An 18,228-nucleotide genomic window follows, 5' to 3' on the forward strand; every position below is an offset into this window, starting at 1 on the left:
GCTCCTTGCTAATGTGATGGGGAAAGCAACTGAAGATGGACCCCTACATCTATGTGGGAAACAGACAAGAAGCTCCTGGCTTTGGCCTGGCCCGGCCCTGAGTGGGATGAGACAGTGGATGGACGAGTTCTCTCTCTCTGAAAGGTGGGGTTACAGAGACGGAGACCGTCTTCTGTTGGGTAGCTTTGTCCCATGCACTGCCACAGCATGGGCTGCCAGGCTGAAGCCGAGGGCCTGGAGTTTCATGTAGGTCTCCCACAAGAGTGGCAGGGGCCCAAGCGGGCCGCTGGAAGGGAGCTGGGTGGGAAGTGGGGCAGCTGGGACAGGAATATGAACTGGTGCCCATATGGATGCTGGCATCTTAGCTGGCAGCTTTGCCCACCTCACCATGCTACAGCACTGGCCCTAGGAGGCTGGAGCTTGTCTGCACAGTGCAGTATTGGCCCCCCTGCGAGGGCGGGGCTTGCCGATCCCTAACTATGAGCTTTTGATAAAGGTACAAGAAAATCTTTTACAGTATGTGATTTCTTTTTCCAATACTCTAATTCCCTTCGATGTGCTCCTAGGTGAGCTACATGGAGATTTACTGCGAGAGAGTACGAGATTTGCTGAATCCAAAGAACAAGGGCAACCTGCGAGTGCGTGAACACCCGCTTCTGGGACCGTACGTGGAGGACCTGTCCAAGCTGGCAGTTACTTCCTACACAGACATTGCGGACCTCATGGATGCGGGGAACAAGGCTAGGTATGGGGGAAGGAAGGGAGTGACTGGGTCCAGCGCGTTTGGAGGCCTTTCGCCCCTGGTTAGGGGTTGGAGGCTGCATGTGTAATTAGAGACTTGCCAGACTTGGGACCCTGTGATCCTGGGCTCTGCTAGAGGGCCGAGGGCTTCAGTGTCTCATCAGAACATTGGATCGCCAAGCCTGCCAGGTTTACTCTGGGCTTTGATCAAGTCGTGGCAAAATGTTCCTGTCTGTGGTAGTAACTGATGCCAGGACAGAGGAGCCCCTAATGGTACAGTTGAGTGCCCCAGGGTTCTGAGAGGCCCGCCGGAGCGGGGGCGGTCCCGCTGGGGCTGTTGCTGGAGTGGATGGGGCCTGATGGGCTCACAGATGAGGCAGCGCTGAGGACTTGTGTGGCAGTCCTGCAGTCTGCGAATCAATTTACAACTACTGATGCTGTTATGCTCATAATGTGAGACTGCTGTCCATTTTAACTCTTCGCTGGGAACCCTCTTGTCATATGGTCCCTTTTTATGTAGGACCGTGGCTGCTACCAACATGAACGAGACGAGTAGCCGTTCCCATGCCGTGTTTACCATTGTTTTCACCCAGAAGAAACAAGATTCTGAGACCAACCTTTCCACAGAGAAGGTAGGACAATGGCAGTCTCTACGCTTGAATTCTGAGGGATGGAGTTTTCCTAAAAATGCATTTGCTTATTTCAACGGAGAAAGAAATCTTTGCTCTGTTGGTCCAACCCATAAACACTCTAGGCCTGGGCCAGCGGAAGTTGGGAGCCACGAGTTTCATCCCAGTCCCCCACGTGGCACAAATTGATGTACTTTCCCTTCCTGGGTACAGTGGCAGGAATTGGTTCAGAAGTAGGGGTGCAGGCCCAGCGCAGTAGCTTAGTAGCTAAAGTCCTTGCCTTGCATGTGCTGGGATCCCATATGGGCACTGGTTCCTATCCTGGCTGCTCCACTTCTCATCCAGCTCCCTGCTTGTGGCCTGGGAAGGCAGTTGAGGACGGCCCAAAGCCTTGGGATCCTGCACCCGCATGAGAGACCCGGAAGAAGCTCCTGGCTCTTGGCTTGGGATCAGCTTAGCTTTGGCCATTGTGGCCACTTGGAGAGTAATCCAGCAGATAGAAGATTTTTCTCTCTCTCCTTTCTGTAAATCTGACTTTGCAATAAAAATAGAACAAGTCTTAAAAAAAAAAAAAGGAAGTGGAGGCGCTAAGACTCAAGCTGGCATTCCAATATAGGATGCAGGCATTCCAAGCAGCAGCTTAATATGCAGTACCACAACGCCTGTCCCAAGCGTGAGGATTTCAAAAACTCCCTTTTGCTTCTGTCCCTACTAAGTAGACGGGAGGGTGAGGTGCTCGTGTTCATTGTAAGCTGTTTAGTAGCCTGTGCTTAGCATTTTTTTTTAAAGATTTATTTTTATTATTTTTTCATTGGAAAGGCAGATATACAGAGAGGAGAGACAGAGAGGAAGATCTTCCGTCTGATGATTCACTCCCCAAGTGAGCGCAACGGGCCGATACTATGCCGATCCGAAGCCAGGAGCCTCTTCCGGGTCTCCCACGCGGGTGCAGGGTCCCAAAGCTTTGTGCTGTCCTCAACTGCTTTCCCAGGCCACAGGCAGGGAGCTGGAAGGGAAGCGGGGCTGCCGTGATTAGAACCGGTGCCCATATGGGATCCCAGGCGTGCAGGTGTGCTTAGTATTTTAACTCCATTCTACAACAAATTTTCAGCATGGGTTCTTAAATGAGACCACAAGGTAGAAAATGGAGTTAAGAAAAAACAGTCTGTGTGGCTGGCATGGTGGCTAACAGGCTAAGCCTCTGTCTGCAAGTACTGGCATCCCACGTGAGTGCTGGTTTGTGTCACTGCTACTCTGCTTCCCATCCTCTCGGTCTGGGAAAGCAGTGGGAGATGCTTGGATTTGGGTCCTTTGGCCCCTACAACATGTGGGACAACCGGAAGAAGTTCTAGGGTCCTGGCTTTAGATCAGCTCAGCTCTGGACACTGTGGCTATTTGGGGAGTGAATCAGTGGGTGGAAGATCTCTGTCTCTTCTCTTTCAAGATTGAAAAGTGCATTTCCTAGAGAGAGAGAGAGATCTCGGTTGTTGGCTCACTCCCCAAATGGCTGTAATGTGTAGGGCTGCACCGGCCTGAAGCCAGGGGTCAGGAGCTCCAGCTGGGGCTCCTGAGTGAGTGGCAGGGGTGCAGGCCCCTGACTCATCGTCCACTGCTCTCCACAACACTTGAGCAGGAAGCTGGATTAGAAGTAGAGCAACTAGAACTCTAATTGTGACTCTGATTTGGTGAGTCAAGCTCGACGTAACCCACTCTGCCCCAACTCCAGCCCCAGTTCTCATTTTCTCTAGTGGGCATATGTTGAATACATTACAGGGAGATTACCTTAGGTGTTTACTGTGTGTATGTGTGTGTGTGTGTGTGTGCGTTTTTTAAAGATTTACTTGTTTTAAAGATAGGATTCAAGAGAAGGAGAGGGAGAAGTCCCTCTCAATGGCCACAATAGCCAAAGCTGGACCAGGATGAAGCCAGGAGCCTGTGGCAGGCAGGGACCCAGGCCTGGGCCATCCTCCACTGCCTTCCTAGGCATGTTTGCAGAGTCCTGGATCTGTAGTGGAACAGCTGGGACTTGAACTGTGCCCATAGGAGAGGCTGGTATTACAGCTGGCAACTTGATCTGCTTTGCCATACACTAGCCCCTGCACTATTTATTTTGAATCATGAAGATTTTAATTGTTGATATTTGAAAAAGTTAGAGGGAGGGAGGAGAGAGAGACTTTTCCTTTCACTATTTCACTCCCCAAACGGCCCAAGCCAAGATCCAGGAGCTTCATGCAGGTCTCCCACGTGGGTGACAGGGACGCTAGTCCTCAGGCCATCTCCCGCTGCTTTCCCAGGGGCGTTGTTAACAGGGTGCCGGATGGAAAGTGGAGCTGCCAGGACTCAAACCTGTGCCCACATGGGATGCTGGCGTTAGCTTAACCCAGTGTGCCACAATGCAGCCCTACAAAGTTATTTTTAGATTTGTCTGTGTTGTGCATATCAACGGCTCATTCCTTTTCATTCTGGTAAATATTCCGTTGCTTAAGTACTCTATCTGGGGGTGAACATCTAAATTATTTCCAATTTTTGGAGCTTTTGGGTTAGGGTTAGGGCTATTTCCAATGTTGGAAGCTTCCCTAAATATTTGTGTATGAATCTTTGTGTGACTATTTATTTTGTTTCTCTTGGTAAATACCTAATTGAGCCTTGAGGCAGGTATACATTTAACTTTTTAAGGAACTGCCGAGGTGTTTTGGATCATCTTGCATTCTCATTAGCACTATGTGAGAGGTCCAGTTTATCAAAACTTCATTTTTTTGAAAGATGATTTACTTAATTATTTGAAGGGCAGTGAGGGAGCCCCAGGGAGAGATCTTTCATTCTCTGGTTCCTTCCTGAAGAACCCTCAGCAGCAGGGCTGGGCCAGCAGGCCACCCTCACGGCTTCGTCTTCCGTGTTCCGTTTAGTGTGACGATGAGTTTCATATATATTCTTATGACGCTCCGAAGTAAAACACGAAGGTGTTATTTTTGTGTTAAAGTTGTTTGTTTTGAATGAAGATACTTGCAGTAGGTGTGTAGTGGACGGTCTTCAGTGTGTGTCCATCTTCTTGGGTTATATCCAGGAACTATGCTAAGTCTAATTTTCTCTGTTATCTTGATCTTTTAAAAATGTCTTGCCGTTAAATGTTTTCTGCTTCTTCCTTGCTTGCTTTCTAACTGCCCCTCTTCTTGTTCTTTCCCAGGTCAGTAAGATCAGCCTGGTAGATCTAGCGGGAAGTGAGCGAGCCGATTCAACCGGTGCCAAAGGAACTCGACTAAAGGTATCTGTATTAGCAGACAAGTGGAGTAGTCGGTGAATGTTCTGTAACGCGGGTCAGCAAGGAGGGCCAGTAGTCCAGAACCAGGCTGCTTCTTGCCCGAGTGCATAAAGCGAAACACAGCAGCTCCTACTTATTTACGTGTTATCTGTGACCACTTGGGTACCAAATTGGCAGAGATTTGAAAGACTGAACAGCCCCCAGATGTAATTTTAAATGAATTTTATGATTTTTATTTGGAAGGTAGAATTAAGCAGAGAAGAAAAGACAGTTTCTCTGTCCACTGGTTCTGTCCCTCAATGACTGCAGTGTCCAGAGTTGGGCTGATTGAAGCCAGGAGACTGGAGGATTGTCTGGGTCTCCCATGTGGATGCAGAGGCACAAGGACCTGAAGCTTCCTCCACTGCTTTCACAGGCCATGCTTAGGGAGCTGGGTTGGAAGTGGAGCAGCCAGGACATGAACTGGTGGGATGTCAGCACCACATGACGAGGCTTAGCTCACTATGCCATAACACTGGCCCTTAAACATATTTTTGTCTAGCTGTTTACAGAAAAAAAATTTGTGAATTCCTGATCTGTAATTTCATGAAGAAATACTGTATAGTACAAAAGCTAGGAAGGACTTCATGATCGAGATGAGAGCAGAATTGCATTCTGAGAATTAGGCAAGATTTGGAAGTTGGAGACAGTGATGGGAACAGTCTGCCAAGATCCAGCTGAGAGGACAGGCATGGACTTGGAGAGACACTGCTTTGTAGGAGCAGAAACTCCCCGCTGGTGGGCGAAGGTGGCCTCTAAGAGAACCCAAAGCTCAAATGTCCTTTGATGCTTTGGGCCTGTGAGTCCGGCTGTGATGGCAGCGTGTAAGCAGGTAGAGAAGAGGAGTCTGGGGACCAGAGAACCTGTCACAACGAGCCCATATGAACATTTGGCAAATGGGCGCTTGTTCTCTAGATAATGTGACAGCAGTAGACATTTTTGTCATAATTATGATCATGTTTGCTTTTATTTCAGGAAGGAGCAAATATTAATAAATCTCTTACAACTTTGGGCAAAGTAATTTCCGCTCTGGCAGAGGTGGTAAGTTGTAAACTTCATCACTTAGGGGAATTTGTCTTCAGCAGGCATACTTGGTGAAATGTCCTTACAGCGCTCTTACACGAGCTTACCTTTCTACTTTTACAGCCTTTCAGATAAGACACTAAGTAAGCCAGAGTTAGACTTTGTAACGAAAGAGATTAAGGAGAATGAAAGTAAAAATAAAGTTGTGTAAAGGCTAGAGGGAGAACCCAAAGTTTGGTGAATTTATGGTTTGCAAAGCAGAGTGACAGAGGAGGTGGGATGTGGGTGGCGGGGAGAGAGTGGGCTCAGGCCCTTGGGTGTCACCTGCTGTTTTCCCGGGGACATTAGCAGGATGCCGGACCAGTAGCACAGATGCCAGAACTTGAACTGCAGCTTAACCTGTGGTGCTACAGTGCCTGTCTGCACTTCGTATTCATAAAAACCAAGTGTATTGATTGTGTGTTCTCATCGTAGCATTTGGAGTCCATTGGGCAGTTTGGCCTTGGTGAAAGCTATCGGCTTGGAGGCCAGTTATACAGTCATGAGGCACTTCAGGTCAGGCTGTGCTTTGAGAAGTGGGTCTTTGGGCACGTCCCTCATGTCAGAGTAGACTTGTACAGCCACACTGGGCATAGGACGGTCAGCTGATGGAATACATCTGCTTATATGTGAGGCTGCCTCCAGTAGATCTGGCATTTGCCTCTCAGCCAACTTTTATGACCAGGGAGAGAATATTCTACAGCGACAGCCAAAAGCATAGGACTGTCCATCAGAAGCCGTCACTGATGGTCAGCATCAGGTGCGTATGTGACCATGCTGGCCTGGCAGCGCAGCGGGCTTGTTGACCCTAGAATCGCTGTTAGTGCGTGAGGAATGCGTTGTGCCAAAACGCTAAAGTGTGATGTTGTCGGGTTGTGGGATGTTTTCAGCTCCGTTGCAGTCTTTGGTACTCCTGTTAGAAGTGTGGTCTGTTAGCCTGTGGAACTGTGTCATAAAACAGTTAAAAAAAAAAACAAGATGAGACCACTGAGATGTGGAAAGGGGTGAAAACTATGTATAGCAAAAATACTTGGGCAGTGACTTCTATATCATCCTCAACGGGTGTGGTTTCCACTACAAAATATGTATGTTGGATTCCTATACTTTCTTCTTCTTCTTTTAAAGATTTATTTATTTTTATTAGAAAGTCAGATATACAGAGAGAAGGAGAGACAGAGAGGAAGATCTTCCGTCTGATGATTCACTCCCCAAGCAGCCGCAACGGCCTGAGCTGCGCTGATTTGAAGCCAAGAGTCTGGAGCCTCTTCTGGGCCTCTTTAGGCCATCCTTGACTGCTTCCCAGGCCGCAACAGGGAGCTGGATGGGAAGCGGGGCCTCCGGGATTAGAACTGGCGCGTGCAAGGCAAGGAGTTTAGCTGCTAGGCCATCACACCGGGCCGGTATACCTTCTTCATAATTCCTGTCCACACAACTGGTGCAGCTGGGGACCTGGATCACATTGCTAATCCTCAAAGTTTCCTTTCTGCTAATTATTCTTTATAAAAGAAGAAGCACAATCTGCATTATGAAATTCACATTCAAGATGAAAAGAATATAGGGACATGTATGGATTTAGTGACGTCTCCTCAGTGAGAATTGGAACACTAATATATCTTAAGTATCACATTTTTATCATATTAACAGAATAACTTTTTTTCTTTAAAAAAAAAAAAAACCCAAAGTACAATGTAGACTGTTGTGTAGTCGAATGCCGTTATAAGGCGCTTGACTGCAGTTTTATTCTGTCTTGTTCTTTCACAGTAGAATATTAAAACTAAAACAGTTTTTCTGTAAGTGGCTTAATCAGCTTAGAAATTGAGAAGTATTAGTCACTGTATGCTCTAACTTATTGTAATACCTTGTTTAATTTGCTGTGACAATTAAATGCTTCCTCGCTTGTCTGTCAGAAGTCATAGTTCATGGCTTAAAATGTCGGCAGAGCATTATGTTACCGTTGCGCTTACCCTGCGCTCTGGTTTTCTCCCCTCAATGCTCTCGTGCGCAGGACAACTGCACCAGCAAGGTACGGTGGCGCCGGTGGACGAGCTGGCCAGTCGGGGCTGAGCGCCGCGGGGTTCGGTCTGAGCAGCTGTGTGGATGCCTAAGCAGAAACCAAACTGTGAAAGAATCCTTCTGTCGTTTGTTTTCTGGCTCTGGTCTGTTTGGAGTGACCATGAGTCATCAGGCTTCACACCAGAATTAGTTTAGGAACATGATGTGCTGTGGAGAAGGAATTAGCAGTAAAGGAACCAGAGAGAAATTGAGGAAGCTTTCGGTGTGAGGACGCTTCTGCTGGTGACGTCCAGGGCGTCTCTGGACAGTTCCACAGGAAAGGGCAGTAAACTCAGTGTGGGAAGGGTAGCTTCCCCAAACATAGCTGGATTATTACAGATTTGATTACTCTTCTTTATGCTTTGTACTGTCATGTCTTCATGTCTTGTTTTTTACCATGGACGGTCAAGGATAATTTTCTTTTTTAGATTTATTTTTATTTTTTATTTTTTTGGAAAAGCAGATTTACAGAGAGTATTAGATACAGAGAGAAAGATCTTCCGATTGCTGGTTTACTCCCCAAGTGGCTGCAATGACCAAGGCTGAGCTGATCTGAAGCCAAGTGCCAGGAGCTTCTTCCGGGTCTCCAACACGGGTGCAGGGTCCCAAGGCTTCAGGCCATCCTTGACTGCTTTCCCAGGCCACAGGCCCGGAGCTGGATGGGAAGTGGAGCTGCTGGGACATGAACCTTTGTCCATATGGGATCCTGGCGCGTGCAAGGCTAGGACTTTAGCCACAAGGCTACCACACCTTATCGGGGTCTCCCGTCCTGCGGAAGAAATCACCCAACACTGGAGAGCGTCTCAGAGGCACTTTATTCAGACCTTCCGTTAAAACCATTATGTCCGTTAATTTCATTACACAGAAGCCCCTCCCCCGCCAGGCCCCCCCCCCCCCCCCCCCCCCCCGTATATGTCAATCCTGTCCAGTCAGCTTAAAGATCACTAAGGCACACCAATCAGGGCAAAGGGCCAATCACAGGGCAGGAAATTGTCAGTGCTCCCAACATCTCCCCCTTCTTGTTTTATTAAGCAAGGGACCGTGCCTGTCTTAGGTGTTCCGAGTTTGGGCTCCCCTTACTGTCATGGGCTAACCACATGGCTAGGAATGTGGCGCCTGTCTTAGGTTGGTGAAGCCATATCGGATACTTACCCGTCTCTGGCTACCGGTCCAGCATGCCTAGCCAGACTTCTGGGGATTCTCTGTTGTGAAGGGCAAGCACAGCTTGCACTAGCAGCTGCTGTTATTGCTGCTGATGCTGTGCTCAAGGATGAAGCATCCACAGACCCCAAAGAATGATATAAGGCCCAGGGCTACTATACCAGCCCATTGGTGTGCAAAGGAAAGATCCTTTAGTATGCAATTTGTCCATTGCTCTACCGTGGCAATCTCTACTTTGGTGCTATTTATGGCTATAATTTGGGATCTTAGTTCCTAAGTCAAATTATCAAATCGTATGGACCAGCTTCCATTAGGGGATAGCATAGCGGATAACTCTCTGGACAAATTCAATGCTCGGGAACCATTGGTGACAATAGAGGGAGTGACACACATTCCAGGTAGACTAAGCACACAGGAGGTCCCCATATGATGGAGCAGTTGTTCCACTGCCTCCTGCAAAAGATCCACTCTCTGATTAACAAGTAAAACACCTGTTTTAAAATGTATGATGAATAGAACCTAAAGATCATTTTCCTTCACCTGAACGGGCATGGGAATAAGCTGTGGAATGCGTACCAGCACCGCAGTACCAGAGCATTCCAACACTGGTTAAGGGCTCACTTAACTACAGAGCAACTCAAAAGGGTAACATTAGCACTCATGGAAACAATACACATAAATGGAGCTTGTACACATACATAAATAGCATTATAGATAACATCACAGCTGCAATTAACTTTAACATCTTCTTCCCATATTCTAGAACTATTACTACTATAATTACAATTTTTTATCACTACCTTATCATTAAATACAAAAGCTGATATATCTGAACACCCACCCCTACTAGTGCAAAGTACCCAGGCATTCCAAGGCTGAGCAGAAACAGATTGTTACCATATATATAGTTATACCCCACAAAGGTGGAATTTGAACAGGTAGGAAACAAATTGGTCACAGCAAGACCAGGTGCTACTCTTCTAGGAGTCACGGTACTTTGACAGCCAGTCCATCCTGGGGGCCATTTCCAAGGCCCTAGACAGCAAGGCAATATTTGCTGCACCCCTTTTATAGTGCCGTTGCATTCGCTCCTCAGGCACAGTTGGGGAACTGATGCAGTCATAACCATTGCTTCTCACTGGAAGGTGGATTGGCCACGCTTTCACTATCGCCCATAGCTGGAGATTCTGGCTGTCTCCTCTCGGTATCTGAATGAACATCAGGCTGGTCAGCATCCACCACGTCCACAGGTTCATCTTGCTCCGGCTTTCTTATCACTCTCATCAAACGTTCTGGCACCCACACCGGTCCGTCAGAATCCTGCAGAAAAATACAAACCACTCCTCGCATCCGTCGTAATATTGGATGCGGGCCCATCCATCGTTTTGTTAAAACATCCTTCCACATCACCCAATCTTTGCAGGGGCCTGCGCCAACAGCGTGGCATTCGGTGGCAGAACGGCCATTAAAATCCAAATAAAAAATTAAAAATATAAGTAACTAAAGCCAATTGATCTTTAGGACTATTGGGATATAGAGTGGCTCCTACTCCCCCTTTTTGTTTTATTAATAATGCTTTGAGAATTGCATGGGCACGCTCTACCATGGCCTGGCCCGTGGGATTATATGGGATGCCAGTGGAATGTTTAATTGCAAATTCAGAACAAAACTTATCTGCCTAAGTGCTCCCATTGTGGCAAGGTCAAAAGGCCCTCCTCCAGAAACCACGGGGTGATCCTCTGCAGTTTGCAAAAACGACAGTACTGTCAGCAGTTTCTGCAGTAAATGCTGCATGTGCGCTGAAGAAGTTAAATTGCCCATATTTCTAACACCTTTGCTCATCGCTAACCCGCGAACTCGACTGGTCGCTAAACCACGAACTTGACGTGCATGTCCCTGCCTAGTGCGGCTTCCAGAGCAAAAGGCTCAGGTGTAAACGAATTCCCGCTGTAAGCGGCTTCCTGAGCGATCTTCTCAGCTGCTTACCTTCCTGGTGCTCACCAGCTGACTTCTATTCGAGTCACGGCACCAGTTATCGGGGTCTCCCATCCCGCGAAAGAAATCACCCGACACTGGAGAGCGTCTCAGAGGCGCTTTATTCAGACCTTCCGTTAAAACCGTTATGTCCGTTAATTTCATTACACAGAAGCCCCTCCCCCGCCAAGCCACCGGCTTATATGTCAGTCCTGTCCAGTCAGCTTAAAGATCACCAAGGCACACCAATCAGGGCAAAGGGCCAATCACAGGGCAGGAAATTGTCAGTGCTCCCAACAACACCTGGCCCCCTAAACTAAAAAGTTTCTTAAAGCATCCCAACACAGCAGTCAGCAAAACATGAATAGCTGTTATCTACACAGCATTTACATTAATTTTACTTTCAGAGAGTATAATTTCTTCCATTTGATCACTACCATTGGCACTTTTTGCTTTATCTTGTGGTATATATGTGACATGCATATATGTGTGTGCATGTAATTCATTTTAGCATTTTACGACTCTCCAGAGTAGCACAGCCCCTTCCTTCGTCCCACCTGGTGCTGCGTGCAGTCTGTAACACAGTTTTCTTTAGAATGTTGCAGATGGGTATCACTTATGAGGGCATGTAACAGCCACTTGATGGTTTGATTGCTTGTTAAGACATTCTCTTAAAGATTTATTTATTTAACATGAAAGGCAGAATTAGAGAGAGAGAGGGAGTGACAGATAAAGATCTCTGTCTGCTTGTTCACTCCCCACATGGCCACAGTGGCTGTAGCTGTGACCGTCTTAATCTGGGAGCCAGGAGCTCTTCTTGGTCTCCCCCGAGGGTACAGCATCCCAAGGCTTTGGGCATCCTCTGCTGCCTTCCCCGACGATGGGCAGCGGGCTGCAGGACTCAGCTGATCCTCGAGTTAGTCAATTGAGCCATCTTGCTGGACTCCAAGGAACTCCGTTAATTTAAATGACTCGCTTCTTTATGCCCAATCTTGGATGAACAGAATTCATTTTGCCCCTACATACTACATAATACATTTATTATGTAGTATTAGTGTTATTAAGTAATTATTCTTAATTTGTTAAGTGTGATAATGATTCTTAAGTTTCTTTTCTCTTTTCAAAAAGTCTGTTAAAGATACCTAAAATATTTATAGATGAAGTATTGGTCTTGCTTTAAAACACAGATACTAAAGACATTGACTAGAATATTAAATAATAGTATTGTATTGCTGTGATATCTCCTGTATTTGGTCATTGCAGTCTGTATTTGAGAATACCCATGTCTGTTGAGGTGTTTAGGGATATGTCCATGTCATGTGGGCAACTTACCCGGAATTGTTTCAGAAATATTGAAGAGTGTTTGGGGGAATAATTGAAAAGTAATGGGTAAAAGAAAAGCAAACAAACAAAAAAGCAAAAAAAAAAAAAAATCCTGCTGAAGCGGTTGAATCTGCCTGGCGGGTTTGCCCAGCTCTGAGGACTGTTCTCTTGGTTTTACATGCCCTACCCATTTTTCAGAAGGAAAAATGTTGCATGGTTTTAGCTGTTGTGAAGAATTGAAACAATGCTAAATCCTCATATGACTGGCTTCTCTTGTCATTCGATTTACTTGGGGATTTTGCAAATTTCTCTCCTCCCCTCCCCCTAGCACTAAGGCCGTTCTTTTCTTTTCAACAGAGTAAAAAGAAGAAGAAAACGGATTTTATTCCCTACAGGGATTCTGTACTTACTTGGCTTCTTCGAGAAAATCTAGGTTTGTTGAGTGCTGGGGAAAGCTCCCTGTGTGGTTGTCGTTTTAAAGCTGCTCGTGGATTGCTGTTGGAGGTTGTCGTCTGTTTGGGGGAAGAATAATCTCTAGGTGTTGACACTACTGACTTGCGTGTCCCAAACTTGCTTGTGTTTTCCCCCCTGATTTCGAGTAGTTGGGTTTGCTCCCTGTTAAATATTGCTCTTGTTCTGGGTGTGAACCGTGTGTTTCTAACACCTCGCACCCAGTTAAAGTTCCTTGGTAAATCCGTGCTTATTGAGGTACCTGGAGTCGGACATAGCCAGCCATATTCCTTCTGGTGCATGCTTTTCAACTTCGTGTCACTGTGCCTTTATTGACCGCTGCTTAGCCAGGAAGAAGCAGTCAGGTCATGGTGACAGAGGGAAGAGGGTGAGAATGGGCTGTTGGGCTTAACCCCGCACCTGCTCTTTGCCCCTTGCTAAGGGCAGTTTCGGTGGGGTGGCTGAGATCTAGATTGGAGTGAGTTCAGGAGTAAGGACAGACGTGAATGGAACCCAGACACCACAGTTGGAGGATGACGGTGGCTCACAAGGCACCACTGAAGAAAACCACTGACTTTTGATTAAATAGTAGGATTTGAGATCATGCCATCAGATTTTATCCGCTAAATGAAATTCATTCTAAATGGAGTGATTTGAGATATTTGTGCTTCATCTCCCTAGGTGGCAATTCTCGGACTGCAATGGTCGCTGCTCTGAGCCCGGCAGACATTAATTACGATGAGACCTTGAGCACTCTGAGGTACCCAAGCTTGCCCGTCGTGGCTGAATAGGTCGCACTGCCATCATGCATCATTTTGTTAGACCAAAGTGTGCTTAGGCTGTGTGTAGTCATTCATGGAGATGATAACCTCTCATAACATAATACATGGGAAAAAGGATCTTTGTTATAATGCAATTTACTTATTGATAGTTTGTGATTTTTTTTTTTTTGCCTAACATTTATTTATTTTACTTGATAGAGTTATATATATAGAGAGATCTGCCATCTGTTTGTTCATTCCCCAAATGATTGCAGCTGCTAAAGCTGGCTGATCCAGAGCTGGCTGATCCAAAGCTGGGAGTCGAGCTTCTTCTAGGTCCTCCGCTTGGATGCAGGGGCCCGCGGCCCTGCCGTCCTCAGCTGCCTTCCCAGGCCACCAGCAAGGAGCTGGGTCAGAAATGGAGAAACTGGGACTCAAACTGGTGCCCATGTGGATGCCTGCACCACTGGCAGAGAATTAGCTTGCAATACCACCTCACCTGCCCCTAAGTTGCAGTTTTTCATTGGAGGATAGGAACTTTTTCACAGGAAATAAATTAAAATTATTCAAGTGAGATTTTTCAGATAATAAAAAATTTATCTCCAACCATTCATTTCTATAAAAATGAATGTTTCCTTCTTGTGTTTGTAGTCACTGTAGAAATTTTATGATGTGCAAGTGGTAGAAAGAAATAGATTTTGAGTATTGTATCATTAAGAAAACAGTACGTGCAGACTGTTCATTCACAGAGTACTTTTTAATGTGAATGGATGCTCTCCCACTGGTCTGGAACTCTGCACTCTTTCCATTAAAGGTGAATTTTATGTTAAGGGATGGAGCGCTAGGTAGGCTGATCATTTCTGTTTGAGTCTCCTGTCTGGTGTTTATTTCTGTTGTGATCTTGGAGAAATCATCGAAATTTGTCTGAAAGCTCCAATTACTGTCAAGGGTATACCTTTGAGCAAACATACTATAGAGCTTTATACAATATTATCGAGGTTCATATAATGTGTAAATACTTAACATGTTTATAAATAACAAGATGTCACTCAAATGAAGCAGAGCATCTGAGAAATGGCAAGAGTGAATTTTCTTTCTGTATCTAGATATGCAGATCGTGCAAAACAAATTAAATGCAATGCTGTGATCAACGAGGACCCCAATGCCAAGCTGGTCCGCGAGCTGAAAGAGGAGGTCACGCGGCTCAAAGACCTTCTTCGCGCTCAGGGGCTGGGCGACATCATCGACAGTAAGTAACTTAGGGCTCAACAAAAGCCCTTTTAGCATTGTTCTGGTGAAGAAAAATTGAATTCAGGGAACTAGGTAGAAGTGAAATGGCCTTTTTTTCCTTTAAAAAACCAATGAAAATTATATCAGGATTTGTCTATATACAAGGTTCTCCATTTGAACTTAAGAAACTAGCTGTGAAACACAGGTGTCACTGCTTGTGTTTCTGGAGTTTAGCAGTGAAGTTTCTTTGAAATGTTAGGCTTATTCTCATGCAATTGATGACTTCATAAAAAAGTTATGTCAAATGTTTTTGTTGCATGGGTTTCTGTGGATTAGCGTGGTGGGTGGAACGTTCTGTGGAAAGCCACTGTCTGAGTCTGCTTTCCAGAGACTCATCGTTGAAGGGGAAATTTTAATTCCTTTCAAGTTTAAGAATTCAATTTCTAGAAAGTATTATGCTGTATTATGTTTTTAACAAGATTCCATGATCTGCCTGTATAATGTCTAATTGAAAGGTTTCCCCGGGGGGTTCTTTAGATGCAAAGTAATATGGAAGAACATGAGTTGGTTTAATAAAGTGTGTTTTTATGTTTGAGTGTGGAATTAACATTACAGTTGTCGATGTTCTGATGTCTCCAAGGCCTCTTCTGGTTAGTAGTTGTTCTTGATTGCAGCCTCAGTCCAGGTGAAGCTGATTTAGAAACGTGATAATACGCTCTCCATGTGCACTTTTTTGATTTTCCCAAATGCCAACTACCGCTCTCTCCCCTTACTGTGTCACTGCTGAATCTGAACTTTGACCCTTCTCCTGTTTTCCCTCCTGCTTACCTGATTCAGTTGATTCAGTTGACCCATTGATCGATGATTACTCTGGAAGTGGAGGCAAATGTGTGTATTTCACATAGTAGTTATTTCCAGTGTTCTGCTGGATCAGCCTTAAAATGCGCTTTGCATGCCAGCCATGCTAACTGGGAAATCCCAGACAGAGCACAGTGCATAACGAGCAGGAGTCCTGTCCTGGGCTCCCCACTGCAGAGGCCTGGGAGTCGCTGCTACTCCTGCAGCAGGTCGGCTTCCTTGGGTGATAAAATGAAACACAAAATTATAGGTGGTGGTGATAGCAACTTCTAGTTTGTGTTTTTTGTTTTTAAGATTTATATGTTTATCTGAAAGGCAGATTTATAGAGAGATTTTCTATCCCCTAGTTCACTCCCCAAATGATTGCAAAGACGGGCTGGGCCAGGAACTTCCTCTGGATCTCCCACATGGGGGCAGGGGCCTAAGCTCTTGGACCATCCTCCACTGCTTTCCCAGGCACATTGCAGGGAGCTGGATAAGTGGAGCAATTAAGGATAGGAATTGATGCCCATATGGATGTGGATGTTGTAGGCCATGGCTTAACCAGCACTGGCCCCGCAGCTCAGGTTCATCGGCTGTCCGTAGAGTGTTGGGGGCTTAGTGTGCCCGCGTTACCCGCTCTGATCGTTTGGGGTAGTGTTAAATTGCAGCCCTTCTTTTCAGCCATTTTTGTACTTGCATCTTTTTTTTTTTTATTTCAAAGTTTCTTAAGTTGCTTCCTTTAGGGTCTGATTATTTAATGTAAAAACCCCTTTTAATTAGCACTGTAGACCTGTGCCTTCTTGCATATATAATGAAAACAAGTGTTTCCATTGACAAGGGCTGTGTAATGGTCCAGTCAGCACACTTGTGCTCACGCTGATTCGGTTTGCTCATTCATGGGCCGTGGCTTATTAGATGATTACAGAAGCATTTTTTCCTTTTCACAAATTACACAATAAAAAGAACCACAGATGTGTAAGATGTCTGAAATGAAGACATTTTAAACGGGATCACATCTTACTATTCTCTCCATACAATCAAATGGGTGAAGAAACGTTTTACTGTTTCAAAACAGTTCAGCTAAGGATTCTTATCTCAGCGTAAATGAATCCTGATTTGGTGGTTAGCTTTTGGATTCTTACTGGTTTATTTTTCTAAGCCATGTAACAAGGCCTGTTGGACAGTGAGAACACTGAACGTGACCCCAGGTGTGGGGGTGAGGTTAGGTCTTGGAGGTGCTGTGATACCCCAAGCTTCAGGTGACTGTTGGACTGGGAGGCTCTGTCTGAGATTTCCAAAGCTGATGATGCTGGGGTGGAACCAATGCCTCCCTGTTTTGGCTTCTGTGCTCCAGGTGCTGCTGCTACCAGCTTGTTGCCTATTGCTTTTCTGAACCAGCTTTGCATTTCCTGAAAAGCCCTGCATGACCAAGTTTTACTTCTGTATCCATGAAGGAAAGCAGCCCAGTTGCTTCTCAGTTTCTGTTTTGACTGGCATCTCCGAACTCCGTTCAGGACTTGCATGTGTTCGCCAGGCCCCCTAAGCCACATCCCTCTCAGCCTTCCCACCTTGCTGCCGTCATCTGGTGGCTAATTTTTTGTTCCAGTTTCTGCTCCCATTTTATGAAGCCCCTAGCTTGTTTTCCTGTGTTCCAAACTCGCAGATGGTGGTTTTCAAACTGTCTTGAAGCAGCCGCCGCCTACCAGGGGCTCTGAGAACTGGCTTTGATTAAATAGAGGTTGGGAGCTCCTAAGAAAGCTAGTATTTTTTCCAGCTACTTGTGTTATTTATTATATCCTTTAAGGAAAACTCAGTTTTGATATGAATTTTAAGCAATATTGATTTTTATCATTTAACAATGAAATTATGTTTAGGAATGCTCAATAACTGGCTTTTCTCATTTGAAATGCATGACTAAGAAAAGAAAGCTCAAGTAGCAAGGAAAGAATTTATTTGGGTGACGGTGACTTGTTTGTTACCAAAACTAAATTTAAATGCAGGATTGACAGTAAATGAATCTTCTCAGAGAATTTGTATCTTATACTAGGAGGTGGATTTACCAGCTCCTCCTTCCTGATCTTTCTGTTAGGCAAAACCAAGGGCCTTTCTTCAAGTGTACAACAGAAGGCCTCATTTGTCTTGTTCTGGTCAATGAGCAGAAACTACATCAGCCCTGTTTATCAAGTCTTCCTTATTGGTCCTGAGTTCTTACTCAGGACTTACGTAAAATTCCTATCATGTCCACAGTTCCCTCTCCTTTTAATGTAAAGCATATTTCAAGAATCCTTGTAGTACATTGAAATGTTGCTGTCCAGAATACATTACTACATGCTCAGCTTGCGAGCATTGTAGACCTGGGGGACAGTACGTGGAAGGGATGTAGTTTGGCTGTTTAGGGAGAGTTCTCAAGTGGCTTCTCTGAGGCTCTGGCTCTCCCCTGCCAGATGTGGCTTCTCTGAGGCTCTGGCTCTCCCCTGCCAGATGTGGTGCAGTGGGATTTTTTGTTTCTAAATTCAGATGGGGGTGTTGGCCTCCAGGATACCCACGTGTCGGTACTGGAGAAAGACATGTTTCAGAACTGCCATCTAGTCTTGTCTTTGTGTTATAACATGTCTTTGTCCTGGCGCTTTGAAGCTACCCTTTCTTACACTGGTCTTCCTTCCTGTCTTTTTTTTTTTCTTCCTCTGCTCCCTTCCTGCCTCTCCAC

The 18,228-nt window shown here is 45.6% G+C and overlaps 1 protein-coding gene across 4 annotated transcripts in view; it reads left to right on the forward strand.

Annotated features, from left to right (window-relative positions):
• The window catches only part of KIF1B (kinesin family member 1B), a 152,513-nt gene that overhangs the window by 51,441 nt on the left and 82,844 nt on the right, over nucleotides 1–18,228 (forward strand). For 3 of the 4 annotated variants that reach the window (XM_040987889.1, XM_040987890.1, XM_040987891.1), the window contains exons 6-12: nucleotides 567–745; nucleotides 1,262–1,373; nucleotides 4,555–4,632; nucleotides 5,644–5,709; nucleotides 12,598–12,673; nucleotides 13,372–13,450; nucleotides 14,558–14,700. In XM_040987889.1, coding sequence (XP_040843823.1) covers nucleotides 567–745; nucleotides 1,262–1,373; nucleotides 4,555–4,632; nucleotides 5,644–5,709; nucleotides 12,598–12,673; nucleotides 13,372–13,450; nucleotides 14,558–14,700 — 733 coding nt within the window. Of the gene's footprint in view, nucleotides 1–566; nucleotides 746–1,261; nucleotides 1,374–4,554; nucleotides 4,633–5,643; nucleotides 5,710–7,735; nucleotides 7,754–12,597; nucleotides 12,674–13,371; nucleotides 13,451–14,557; nucleotides 14,701–15,527; nucleotides 15,570–18,228 lie in introns of all 4 variants that reach the window. The other variant, XM_040987888.1, reaches the window with a different exon arrangement.

Source organism: Ochotona curzoniae, unplaced genomic scaffold (assembly GCF_017591425.1).
Source record: "Ochotona curzoniae isolate NIBS_2020 unplaced genomic scaffold, NIBS_Ocur_1.0 contig_4792, whole genome shotgun sequence".
NCBI classification, from domain to species: Eukaryota; Metazoa; Chordata; class Mammalia; order Lagomorpha; family Ochotonidae; genus Ochotona; species Ochotona curzoniae.